General features: G+C 34.8%; 2 protein-coding genes and 1 long non-coding RNA gene across 4 annotated transcripts in view; 1 reads left to right on the forward strand and 2 right to left on the reverse strand.

Annotated features, from left to right (window-relative positions):
* Window positions 1–9698, forward strand: part of LOC136027163 (progranulin-like) — a 50532-nt gene extending 40834 nt beyond the window's left edge. The window contains exon 4 of the mRNA XM_065704162.1: window positions 9501–9698. Within this exon, the coding sequence (XP_065560234.1) occupies window positions 9501–9569 (69 nt within the window). The 3' untranslated portion in view covers window positions 9570–9698. The remainder of the gene's footprint in view (window positions 1–9500) is intronic.
* The window catches only part of LOC136027164 (uncharacterized), a 57008-nt gene that overhangs the window by 13817 nt on the left and 28847 nt on the right, over window positions 1–14344 (reverse strand). The window lies entirely within an intron of this gene.
* LOC136027156 (ankyrin-1-like) lies at window positions 128–8210 on the reverse strand. The gene has a single exon (XM_065704141.1). The coding sequence runs from the start codon at window positions 7409–7411 to the stop codon at window positions 4880–4882; it is 2532 nt and encodes an 843-aa protein (XP_065560213.1). The 5' UTR covers window positions 7412–8210; the 3' UTR covers window positions 128–4879.

Here is a 14344-nt window from a genome sequence, read left to right on the forward strand (position 1 = left end):
GATGGATAATTAACCGCTTCGTTTGGTCCCAAAACTGTGTCGACTGACTTGTAAAGGACTGCCTTTACATCTTGGTCAAAACAATATTGTTGATTTCGTGGACGTCTATATTTTTGGGTGCGAGAATCGCTCTTTTACTTAGCCATTTATTATTTTTATAATTTTTTAGAATATTCGGAAATACTTTTTCAATCAATTCATTTTTGGACGTCACTAAATTACAGAAATCAGCAGGTAGTTGTATACGTCCTGAAATTGAGTCTACTGGGAACTTTCCGTTTCCAATTGCCAGCAATTGATCTGAAAATGTTTGACCAGAGTCATCGTTTTGCAATCGGACACGCATATTTGTAGTTAATTTTAATATTTTTACGTCTGCCCATAAATTAGAAATTTTTAGGCAAGCATTCATTTCGTCTGCAGGAGTTGATCTAGGTATTATAGTTAATGTTTGCCTGAAATCTCCCGCAAGCAATATTAATGTGCTGCCAAAGGGTTTCGACTTCCCTCTCAAATCTTTCAAGCATTGATCCAGAGCCTCGAGTGATTTTTTGTGTGCCATTGTGCACTCATCCCAAATAAATAAGTTTGCATTGCTGCAATACTTTACCCATCCCAGATTATTTGGAAATATTGCACGTGGGAGTTTCTGTAGAATGCAAATTCAGAGGCAATTTCAAAGCGGAATGAGCAGTTCTTCCACCAGGCAGCAATGTTGCGGCTATTCCGGACGACGCAATTGCCAACGCTATATCATTTTTTGATCGAATTGATGCCAGAATTAGTTTTATCACAAACGTTTTACCAGTACCTCCTGGTGCATCGAAAAAGAAAATTTCTCCAACGTTGTTACAATGCACGAATTTGACTTGGGGTTGACGTTTCGCACGCGTCATTGATGCAGTTATCCCAGTGTTGGTCATTCTCCAATAAATTCAGAGCTTGGCATGCACTACGGTAAGTGTCATGTATAGTACCGTTTACAGTTCTCAAATACTCAAAGGATGTCGGACCGGGTACATTCACCAAAAGCAGGCGTAGAAAGAAGCATTCATGTTGATTGGGGTGAACGCTGTAGAGTCTTCCTATCGTGGTATCTTTGAAGATGGTAGGTTGGCCGTCGACTGACTTACCCTGTTTTCGACGTTCAAATACTTTATTTTTAGTATTCCACGTGTAATACGAAGGCACTTCAGTATACAGCAGTTTTTTTGCAAAAGAATCATTTTTGCAAAGCGAAAAAAAAGCTGTTAATTTTGTATCCGGTGGATTCAGGACTCTTTGTTGCACGTTGGTTTCCGAGAAATAAACACGTTGACCATTCTGTAACTGTACCGCTAAGTGAACAACAGCTGGACTACGTTCATGTATCGGAAATAAAAGAATTCGCCAAACAGCTTCATTACTGCTTATGTATCTTCCAGCCTGATATTGTACGATTTCGTCGAAATCTTGAATTCGGGCTGCAAGCCAAAAACTGCCATGTCACTGCCTTTGTTGACCTATTTACATATGTATTTGATTGCCTTTACGGAGTTACAGTATTCAACGTTTATGTGTGCATTAAATGTTTTTGATAATAATGGGGAATATGGAACAATCCACTGGTTATCTACTTCGATGGTGGTACCGTTACGCTTCTTTATTATTGTTGTTTTACCGCCATCTTCAGTAGATCATCTTCTATATTGTGGGTAACCATCATTGCCAGTAATTGTGTTGGATACTAAAAGTCGAGGATATTGCTTTGTGCACCTTCCTTTGGCCATGCATGGTGAATTTTTGTTCAGTGCACCGCAAGGTCCATGTATCATATTTTTTACAATAATATCATGTAACCCCTTATCGACATTTTTATCAGGTATTTCAGCGGAAATCACATCATCAATTTCGTTCGAAGTAATTTTTTTATGTAGCCAGATTAGTATATGTGCGTGTGGCAAACCTCGTTTTTGCCATTCCACTGAGTACATCCAGCATCGCACTGACCCAAACACTTCAAGTTTTACTATGTAGTTTATCAGTGATTTCAAATTTTGCCGGAAGACACGGGCCGTAATGTCATGCCTATGAACCGCCGATTGTCCTTGAAGTAAAAGCTGCAGTATCTCGTCCCAAGATTGATTACAGGTAAATGTAATAAATAAATCTGGACGACCATAGAGACGAACATACACAATAGCATCCTGAGCATATTCATGCATATAACGGGGACTGCCAGCATATGACGAAGGTAAAATTGTTAATCTTCCAACGTTTGTGGTATTACCGTCATTTATAACTGCATTTCGCAAATGAATGTATTGTTCAGAGTGGAGCTTGGTCTGATTCAGGCGGATATATAGCAAACGTTCTGATTCAATTTTAGCATACATATCAACGACAAATTGGTGAAACAATTCACGGCATTTTAAAATATAAGTTTCTTCTTCCTGCCGAATCATTAGTCTATAGGAATAATAATGCATTGCCCTGCATTTCTTATTCATTTCTTAAGGCTTTATTCATCAATTTAATATTAAAGTGATAGCCGTCGGCTCCATCCCAAAAAATGATAGGATATTGTAGGGCATCGTAGCATCGATGAGTTTCAGCAATTCTTAACAACTGAGCGTTTCGCTTATGAAGAATAATATCTCGAGGTAAAAACTGATCACCGACCATAACGATTGCCACTTCGTCGATAGTTGGAGCATTGTATCTACGCACATGTTGGCCAGGAGGCGTTTTGTCAGCGGAAATAACAATTTTATGCGTATCAGTAGGCATCAAATCGATGGCTGTTTTGAACAGACGCACTAAATTATTATTTTCGTGGAAAAGATGTTGCAATTGGGAAACGATTGTCCTTTCAACGTTGGGAGAAATTTCGCAACGTGCATTCAATTCATAATTTCTATCACTGATGAAGTACAATTGTAAAAATTTATGATTCTCGCTCGAGAATGGTAGAAGGGACCCTGCTCTATGATAAATTTGCCCTTTTACTTTGAAAGTAGACATAAATTGATCTGGATTTTCGATTTGGGCTCCAAACGACGTCATTTGGAAACATGAGTTGTATTTTCTGATTTGTGACAAAAAAAAAGCTTAGATTCTGACGTAGTTCCAGTAAGGAAAGTCTTCAATGGCTCTGGTGGTGCAGCCAATAGAGGAAGTTTAACTTTTCCTGAGGCACAACACATTCCCATTGTTTCACCATTGAATTTCAAGGCCTTGCAATAGGGACAAATTTTAGACATTGTCCCGATTTGAACACATCTACTCAAGCTATAATCATCGACTGGGCTGTACCTGAATGCCAGGCGATAACTTTCAGGTTGCTCTGATTCCTCGGCACGCTTTCTTTTCTTACTTTCTCTATCAGCAGCAAGCCTGATTTCTTGCTGTTCTTGTGATTCCTCGGCATGCTTTCTTTTCTTACTTTCTCTATCAGCAGCAAGCCTGATTTCTTACTGTTTTTGTGATTCCTCGGCACGCCTTCTTTTTTCACTTTCTCTTTTAGCAGCAAGTCTGCTTTCGCGTTGCTCTGGTAGTTCCTCGGCACGCTTTCTGTTCTTTCTTTCTCTATCAGCCTCAAGCCTGTTTCCTTGCTGTTCTTTTGATTCCTCGGCACTCTTTCTTTTCTGACTTTCTCTATCAGCAGCAAGTTTTTTGGCATAGACTCTTTGAGCATCTTCATCGGCTTTTGCCATTGTAAGTACATCAGTCATTTTAAACTTAAGCATTAATAGATTTCTACGTGAACATATATGTCTTAAATATCTTTAATGACGTCACCGTCATAGCAAAAATGACGACAACTAACTTCATGACGTCAGTCGACACAGAAACATGACGTCACCTGACAGACACACAGACAGTATTAATGCTAAAGCCAAGGTTCAAACCTGGAGCCTCTCGGACCTAGAACCTGAAACATAACTCTTTACCAACTCAGCTACTTCGACTTGAATACATTTGTTTTGAGCAGCTTCCTCGGGTGTTGCCATTGTAGGTTCTTCAGTCATTTTACAATTAGAAATTTCTCTTTCAACGGTCTTCTTACAATTAAAAATTTGTCTTTGAACGATATTCTTAAATACCTGTGTCCTGGTCGTCATTTATATTCCCTGTGTCCCGGTCGTCATTTGTGTCCCGGTATCCCAGTCTGTAATTTCTCTTTGAGTGTCCCGGTCGTTATTTATATTCCCTCTGTCCCGGTCGTCATTTGTGTCCCGGTCTGTAATTTCTCTTTGAGTTTTTTTTCTTTTTAGTATTTTTTAGTTTTTTACATTTTTTCTTTTTTCAGTTTTCTTTTTCTTCTTTATTTTTCAGCTTCACTATGAAATACATATCGCCGAACCTTTGTTTTTTTAACTAAAATCTGGTAGGCATTGATGACCTTATACATGTCAAAATCCCAAACCCAATCATCATCGCTATCATTTTCAGTTTTGATATGTTTTGACTCTCGCTGTCCAGGTGGATCTTCATCTAACTGCGCGGTTTTGCGTTTTTTAGCCTCAAGCCTGTTTCCTTGCTGTTCTTTTGATTCCTCGGCACGCTTTTTTTTTCTGACTTTCTGTATCAGCAGCAAGTTTTTTGGCATAGACTCTTTGAGCATCTTCCTCGGCTGTTGCCATTGTAAGTTCATCAGTCATTTTAAACTTAAACATTAATAGATTTCTACGTGAACATATATGTCTTAAATATCTTTAATGACGTCACCGTCATAGTAAAAATGACGACAACTAACTTCATGACGTCAGTCGACACAGAAACATGACGTCACCTGACAGACAGACACACAGACAGACAACTTATTTTTATATATATAGATAGAAGATAGATAGATAGATATACATTTAGACCACAACGCTCTTACAATATTTTTCAATCAACTGTTGTGATGATGCTCAGAAGCATCTATCAAATTTTTCAAGTTTTCATTGTAGAGATGGCTAAGTATTTGTTCAGCACATTCATGTGGTAACTGAGCAAATCTATTAAAGAGAAAATTGAATCTTCTATTGGCTAGTTCAAGTAACACTTTCCTTTCTATACTCTTTCTGAATTGGCTAACTATTATTGTGTTATATATTGGAAATTTTGCTTCCCAGTTTCCTGATCTCAGTGAACTTTTCAAGGAACTTTCATTCATTGTGTATAATTCTATTGAGCTTATTCTTTTGACCAAAAGATCATAGAACGAAATATTACAAAATACTATTTCACTCTTCATTTGTTCTAGTTCTCTTTCACACTGACCCCGCCTGTAATCCCACTTTGAATCCCACCGGAATAAGGGTGGCTTGTTTTCTTCACTTAAAATTAAATTTGCCACATTCATTTTTAATATGTGGTATGTAAGATATTCAAAAGTTTCCGACCGAGAACTAGATTTTGATAAATCAAGTGGACTTTTACCATGATTGTTTCTTATATTAACATCTGCACCAAACTTTAAAAGATATTCAACAGTTTTTGTGTTATTATATATAACTGCTGTATGAAGTGGAGTTTCACCTTTATTTTGTCTTATATTAACATCAGTGCCAGACTTTAAAAGACATTCAACAGTTTTTAAGCATTCCATTGATTTTGCTGCTAAATGAAGTGGACTTTCACCAATATCGCTTAGTATATTAGTATCAGCGCCAAGCTTTAAAAGGCATTCAACAGTTTTTAAGCAATGGATTGATTTTGCTGCTTTATGAAGTGGAGTTTCACCACATTTGTTTCGTAGATTAACATCAGCGCCAGACTTTAAAAGACATTTCACAACTTTCTGTGAGCGCCTACGTGAAGCTGCTAAGTGAAGTGGACTGTTGCCATTAATATCTTCTGCATTAACGTCCGCACCAGACCTTAAAAGACATTCAACAGTTTTTGGGTGTCCATATAAAGCTGCTAAATGAAGTGGACTTTCACCATGATCGTTTCTTATATTAACATATGCGCCAGACTTTAAAAGATACTTTTCAAGTTTTTTTGGGTGTCCATTTTTAGCTGCTAAATGAAGTGGACTCTCATTTAGTGGACTCTCACCAATAGTACTCTCTATATTAGCATCAGCACCACGCTTCAAAAGACATTTCACAACTCTGAAATGTTTATTTGAATCTGCTAAGTGAAGTGGATTTTTGCCATAATCATCTTTTACATTAACATCCGCACCATGCCTTAAAAGACATTCAACTGTTTGTGAGCATCCACTTAAAGCTGCTAAATGGAGTGGACTTTCACCAGACCTATTTAGTATATTAACATCAGCGCCAGACATTAAAAGATATTGCACAACTGTCTGTGAATGTCTATTTGAAGCTGCTAAATGAAGTGGACTTTTGCCATCAATATCTCTTGCATTAACATTTACACCAAACCTTAAAAGACATTCTGTTAAAGATATAACTGTTTGTAAGCGTCCAGCTAAGGCTGCTGAATGAATTGGCCTTGTACCATGGTAATTTCTTATATTAACATCAGCACCAGACTTTAAAAGACTTTCAACAGTTTTTGGGTGTTTATACGAAACTGCTAAATGAAGTGGACTTTCACCATCATTGTTTCTCATATTAACATCTGCTCCAGACTGTAAAAGATATTCAGCTGTTTTTGGGTGTCCATTTTTAGCTGCTAAATGAAGTGGACTTTCTCCATTTTTGTTTGGTAGATTAGCATCAGCACCAGACTTTAAAAGACATTTCACAACTCTTAAGTGTCTACTTGAAGCTGCTAAATGAAGTGGACTTTCACCATCAATATCTCTTGCATAAACATTCGCACGAGACCTTAAAAGACATTGAACTGTTTGTGACCGTCCACCTAAGGCTGCTGAATGGAGTGGACTTCTGTCACTATTTCCTTTAATATTAACGTCAGTGCCATACTTTAAAAGACATTCAACAATGTTTAAGTATCCTTCTGAAGCAGCTAAGTGAATTGGACCTGTACCACTGTCATTTTTTATATTAACATCAGCACCAAACTTCAAAAGACATTCAACAGTTTTTGGGTGTCCATACGAAGCTGCTAAATGAAGCGGGCTTTCATCATCATTGTTTCTTATATTAACATCTGCTTCAGACTCTAAAAGATATTCAGCTGTTTTTGCGTGTCCATTTTTAGCTGCTAAATGAAGTGGACTTTCTCCATTTTTGTTTGGTAGATTAGCATCAGCACCAGACATTAAAAGACATTTCACTCTTTTTGAGTGTCTACTTGAAGCTGCTAAATGAAGTGGACTATCACCATCAATATCCCTTGCATAAACATTCGCATGAGACCTTAAAAGACATTCAACTGTTTGTGACCGTCCACCTAACGCCGCTGAATGAAGTGGACTTCTGTCGCTATTTCCTTTGTCATCTTCAATCACTGAGGATGTCTCCATTTCATATTCTCTATGTTTTAAGGTTGTTTTAAACATTGCTTTATCAAATACAATCAATAACTGAACCACACCATCGGGATTCCGATTTATATAGTAAAGATGACGTCATATTTATCACTATTTTGATGCTCAAATAATGACGTCACTTGCAAATATAAAATTCTACATGGAGGTTGCAATGACGTCATATTAAAGTCGCATGATAATATTGCAATAAAGTCGTATAAGGAGCGAAGTCAATTAGTCAACTAATTACTAGTCATGTAAAAAATAAAAAGCATACAAATATAAACCGATGGTAGAAAACATGGTAGAACCGAAGAATATATTTCTGAAAAAAAAGTGGAATTGTGGATTTATATTTCCATCACCTCCCCACCACCATTCTCTGAAAATCATTTAAACTGTCTAATTTCATAACTTTCTCATTAATAATTTTGCCTCCTTGAAGTTCCTTATGCAAAATGCATTTTCTCCTTATTTTTTTAAGTCCCTTTTAGAAATAAAATAATCAAATTTTGTAGCTTTTGTAGATAAGTTTTACTGCACTGACTTGGAAATGAAAAATTTTCACCAAGAAAAAATCTTCACATTATTTTGTATACTTTTTTATTTTCAATATTTTAATTGAAGGGGAAAGGTATAACTCCTCTAGTGAATGTCGATAATCTCATGTTAACTCAATGGTGCCAATGAGAAATCTCTTGCAATAGGAAATATGTAAAAAGTGGATTCCCTGTGGTATTATTTTCAATAGATTTGGCCTCTGATCTTAAGCTGGGCTTATCAAAGTAGACACATTTTGAATCTGGGTTAAGCCATGAAATATTCTCACTGTTCAGGAGAACATTAAACTTTTTTTAACATAATAGTTCAATTAATTGATTTACTTGATCATCAATTGTAATTAATACCTCCGTCCCCGTTTCTCTTAGAAAACTATCAGACCTGTTTAAATACAATAGTCTTAACACAATTTTAATTTATTTAAAAATTCGTTTATTTAATTTTAGATTTTCTCACTTTAGCCCGTGATTCTCTACGACGGGCGTGCAGGCTACACCGGTGCAGTAGGGTAATATTTTGGTGGATAATGAAAGGAGGTACACTCTTTGGCAGACCATACTTTAGAGCATGAATTTTGAAAAAAAATCATGTGAAAGACGTCAGATTTTTAATTTCAAAGAAAGATGCGTTATAGTATTGCAATAATGTCGACTATTGTATAAAAGGTGTTTTATACAGACGCTTCTTTTGATTATCAAAAAATATGCCTAGAGGACAAACCGGAAAAAAATACCAGTTTGCTGGCTTTTTTAGCTTCCTTCGAGTGAATTCATGGAATTTTTTTTTCAACAAAACAGATGTATCAAACTTTTGAGTCGACATCATTGCTGTTAGTGGAGAGCCGTATTAAAGAAAGGGGTCTGAGAGGGAGGCTGATTGTCCTCTAGTAACTTTCAGCCTTTAAAAAAGACGCAAGAGCTTTCAATTTCCAGTCAATTGAGCCCCTTCCCTATTTCTTAAGATAGCCTCTTTCATTTCAAGTGAAAAGGAATACAGATATTTTGCACCTCCTGCAATAAGGTCCCTTTAGCCCAAGGTTTTCCTAAAATTAAGCATTCCTTTCTACCCTCCACTTTCCCTAGAGGTCATTCTATACCTATCTGAAGGCTTAATTAGAGTAATGTTTTCAAAACAAATTTCACTCTTTAAGATAACTGCCCTCCCCCTCTCCGCATGAAACGATCTACATTCACTCCTTCAAAATAGAAAATTCATACTTACACATCATTTCGTTAAATTTTACAAAAAAAAAGTCTCTTTAGTTAAATGAAGCTTTGAAATAAATGTTACAAACCACTTTTTTCCACTAAGAATTGAAGCATAACCGTGCAGCACCATTATTCAGACTTAATCTAAAATAAAGGAGGCGAGAGATAAATGACACAAGACGATCAATAGCATGAAGAAGATATAAACAAGAATAAAAAAAGTCTGAAAAAAATTAGATTGCAACGAAAATATTTTGGTCAAAACCTTTGCTTGGCTCCTCAGTGCTATAGTTTTTTTATAGACTTTAAAATAACCCTATTATTTTAGTTAAACAGCCTTTGTGTTTCAGGTGTCGAAAACTGTCATATTTTGTGGTTGGACCAAAAGTCAGACTTTGGTGGAGAGAGCAGAGTCTTGAGGAGACGACAGTCCCTTTCATATACGGAATAATTACCGTTCGTTTTAGGTTTTGATGTTGCTCCTTACTTTCAGTTACAAAAATGATTTTTTATTTCTTAATGGTTTCTAAATAAAACTAGTAAATATGCTCCTTCTTGAAAATTTCTTTTCACACAAACTGCCCTCCCCCCCCTCCAGACGAATTCCCACCAAACAATTTTATTCTAGCTGACAATTTCTTGTGAACGATTCCAGATGATTTTTTTTCTTTTTTTTTAGCACACTCATTTGAAAACCTTTCATTTAAGATTTTCTTTAAAATCATACCGGAAATCTCCTACTCTGTGTAAACGTTGCTTCCGAAACAAGCCCCCCCCCTATGTTATTAGAAAGTTGCTCCCACTGAAGGCTCCCAACATAAAATTTTACCCTGTAGAAAACTCCCCTGTGAAGAATTTGGATATCCCCTCGCGCTTCGTCCAAATTCTCTTGCTTTCAGTGAGAAGTCCAGATAAATATGGAGCGGTGGAAAGACATTTACTATTCTTAGAAGCTCATTTTGACTAAGCTTTCATAACATGTACATGATTGCCAAAACAAATTGTGAATGGGAAATCTCTTAATAAAAGATTTGTTTAAGCATCTCTTGATAAATATAGAAGTTATAAGCCTAAAGTTCAGTTTTGACAGCTCCCCCTGAAACGCTCTCACCCCCTCCCAAACACAAATGCACATTAAAGACAGGCCTGGATCAGAAGGTTCGCGGCAATTAAGTCCACACTTTTGAGTAAAAACCGAGCATCCAAAAAAGGAAATTTGATTCATACAAATACATCAAGAGAATCTGCTTTTAATTCCTATTCCAAATTTGAAAAATTCATCAATGTTGAATTACCAATGGAAATTTTCTAGCAATTGTTTCATTGTATGCCACCTTAAGAGGTAGAGCTTCCTTTCAGAAGATTTTGAAAAATCTATAAAATCATACATCTTTTAAATAGACAATTACCGGGGAAAATATCTGATTTTTAATACCCTATGTTCATTTGAACTAACTTGACCTGAAAGTGGGACATACAGTATTTCCCTTCAGATGGCGTTGAAATTTTATGTTACTTAAAATTGTTTACCTTTGGTGGTAACAGAATTCACCGTTCCAGTTTGTGGTAACAGAATCAAAGTAAAACAACCCAAGATAATAGCAATCGAAATCCCAAAATAAAGATTTTGATAACAAAATAAATATTTAAAGAATCAATGCCTTTTATGGAAATTCTGAATACATGAAACTTGTTGAGTCTCAAGGTAACTGAGATAAACATTAAAATAAGAGTAAATTCCAAAGAAGAGAAAAAACAACCCTTACAAAATTAGTCCAATCTTCCATTTTTTTTTTTTTTTTTCAAGATGGAACCAACTACTCTTTTCTTGTATTATAGAAACAACCGCATCGTAGCAAATATCCAATTTCTGCCATCTCCTGCCATAAAATAAGAATTTTTCCCTAACTATTGTCCAAATTCTATTGAGCGGACAATTCGGATCGAGAGGATAGCTAATTGATGTAAAACTGTCGAGTTGCTAATTAATAGCGTATTTATCTGATTTAGATTGCCTTCCGAATTCTGTAAAATTCAAATCTTTGGTTCGAAACCATTGTGTCGTTAGACCTGTATTTTTATACGATCATCTGTGTGGCTGTTTTCATCTGTTGCTTTGAGAATTGGTACTTTTGTCTCGAGAAAAAAAAGGCAAGAAACTCAACATCTTTTTATCGTGCATGTTTAATGTTCACTCGAAGACGTACAAGGTGACTTGCTGTAGAAGAAGAGATTGTTTTGAAAAACTACCGCTTGGGAATTTATCGTAAAAAAGCACCTACTGCACCTATATATATATATATATATATATATATATATATATATATATATATATATATATATATATATATATATATATATATATAATATATATATATATATATATATATATATATATATATATATATCTATATATATAAAAATAAGTTGTCTGTGGATGGATGGATGGATGGATGTGTCAGGTGACGTCACCTGAAAAAACTGGATCAGGTGACGTCAAAACTGAAAAAACTAAAAAAAGGCAAAAACTACAAAAAAAACTAAAAACTAATAAAAAAAATAAAAAAGCTAAAAAACTAAAAAAACTATAAAGGCAAAAACCAATAAAAAACTAAAAAAAAACTGAAAAAACTAAAAAAAGGCAAAAACTACAAAAAAAACTAAAAACTAATAAAAAAAGTAAAAAAGCTAAAAAACTAAAAAAACTAAAAAAAGGTAAAAAACTAAAAAAAATAAAAAATAAAAAAAACTAAAAAAAAGGAAAAAACTGAAAAATAAGCTAAAATAAAGGTAAAAACCAATAAAAAACTAAAAAAAAAAAGGAAAAAACTAATAAATGACGACACTCAAAGAGAAAAAAAAGGCAAAAACTACAAAAAAAACTAAAAACTAATAAAAAAATATCTATATATATAAAAATAAGTTGTCTGTGGATGGATGGATGGATGTGTCAGGTGACGTCACCTGAAAAAACTGGATCAGGTGACGTCAAAACTGAAAAAACTAAAAAAAGGCAAAAACTACAAAAAAAACTAAAAACTAATAAAAAAAATAAAAAAGCTAAAAAACTAAAAAAAACTATAAAGGTAAAAACCAATAAAAAACTAAAAAAAAAACTGAAAAAACTAAAAAAAGGCAAAAACTACAAAAAAAACTAAAAACTAATAAAAAAAGTAAAAAAGCTAAAAAACTAAAAAAACTAAAAAAAGGTAAAAAACTAAAAAAAATAAAAAATAAAAAAAACTAAAAAAAAGGAAAAAACTGAAAAATAAGCTAAAATAAAGGTAAAAACCAATAAAAAACTAAAAAAAAAAGGAAAAAAAACTAATAAATGACGACACTCAAAGAGAAAAAAAAGGCAAAAACTACAAAAAAAACTAAAAACTAATAAAAAAAATAAAAAAGCTAAAAAACTAAAAAAACTAAAAAAAGGCAAAAACTACAAAAAAAACTAAAAACTAATAAAAAAGCTAAAAAACTAAAAAAACTAAAAAAAAGGCAAAAACTACAAAAAAACTAAAAACTAATAAAAAAAATAAAAAAGCTAAAAAACTAAAAAAAACTAAAAAAACTAAAAAAAGGAAAAAAACTAAAAAAACTAAAAACTAAAAAAAACTAAAAAAGGTAAAAACTAAAAGAACTAAAAAAGAAAAAAATAAATGACGACACTCAAAGAGAAAGCGACCAGGACAAAAGGAATGTTCGATTAGCAATCAACAAAGCACCGGGACACAGGGAGTATAAATGACGACCCGGGGGAAACAGGGGGATATAAATGACGACCGGGACAAAAAAACTAAAAAGAAAAAAAAACTAAAAACTAATAAAAAAACTAAAAAATCTAAAAATCTAAATAAGCTAAAAAAGAAAAAAAAAGGAAAAAAATAAAGGAGAAAAACAAAACTAAAAAACGAATGTATATACAGACCGGGACACCGGGATACAAATGACGACCGGGACCCGGGACACAGGGAATATAAATGACGACCGGGACACAGGGACACAACTCCGGTACACCGGGATACAAATGACGACCGGGACACAGGGAATATAAATGACGACCGGGACACAGGGACACAACTACAACGGGGACACCGGGGGAAAAAGGGGGATATAAATGACGACCGGGACAAAAAAACTAAAAAGAAAAAAAAACTAAAAACTAATAAAAAAACTAAAAAATCTAAAAATCTAAATAAGCTAAAAAAGAAAAAAAAAGTAAAAAAATAAAGGAGAAAAACAAAACTAAAAAACGAATGTATATACAGACCGGGACACCGGGATACAAATGACGACCGGGACCCGGGACACAGGGAATATAAATGACGACCGGGACACAGGGACACAACTACAACGGGGACACCGGGGGAAACAGGGGGATGTAAATGACGACCGGGACACCGGGACAGGGAATGGTCGATTAGCAATCACCATCAACAAAGCTCAAGGGCAATCATTAGAATCATGAGGTATAGATCTGAATACAGATTGTTTTCCCATGGACCATTATATGTTGCATATTCAAGTGTCGGTAAACCTGACAATCTATTTATATGCAAAGACAATGGGACAGCAAAGAATGTTGTATATTCGCAAGTTTTACGTAGTTAAAACCATATATATATATATCTATCTATATTCACAGGTGGGACATAGGGACACAACTACAATGGCGCGTAACTATTATGGCGCGTAACGACTTACGCGCGCGGGGGGGCTTGGGGGGGCGCGAAGCGCCCCCACCAACTAGGTGTTGGGGTGGCGCGAAGCGCCACCCCAACAGCTAGTATATATATATAATTCATTTTTGGACGTCACTAAATTACAGAAATCAGCAGGTAGTTGTATACGTCCTGAAATTGAGTATCGTATCATAAATGTCTTTTTGTTCCGACGTTAACTTGGAAATGTTATTTTGTACATACGACAATAGATCACTCGTACTATAACTTTGTTCACGATCCAATTCTACACATGTCGAAACAGCAGCGATATGGTTAGATGAAGGCATTCCCAAATCCTGAAGAGGTTTGTTTGCCATACGTACGCACAAATCTTCTATAATAACTAAAGTGTAGTTATAAATTTCTGATGTAAAATCAAAAGTCATATCTGACGTCTCTAACTGTTTTCGATGGAGTGTATCTACGGACATTTTTGACTTATATTTTCCCCATAACTCTGCAGGAGCTGA

This window comes from Artemia franciscana, chromosome 5 (genome assembly GCF_032884065.1).
Source record: "Artemia franciscana chromosome 5, ASM3288406v1, whole genome shotgun sequence".
In the NCBI taxonomy this organism is placed as follows: Eukaryota; Metazoa; Arthropoda; class Branchiopoda; order Anostraca; family Artemiidae; genus Artemia; species Artemia franciscana.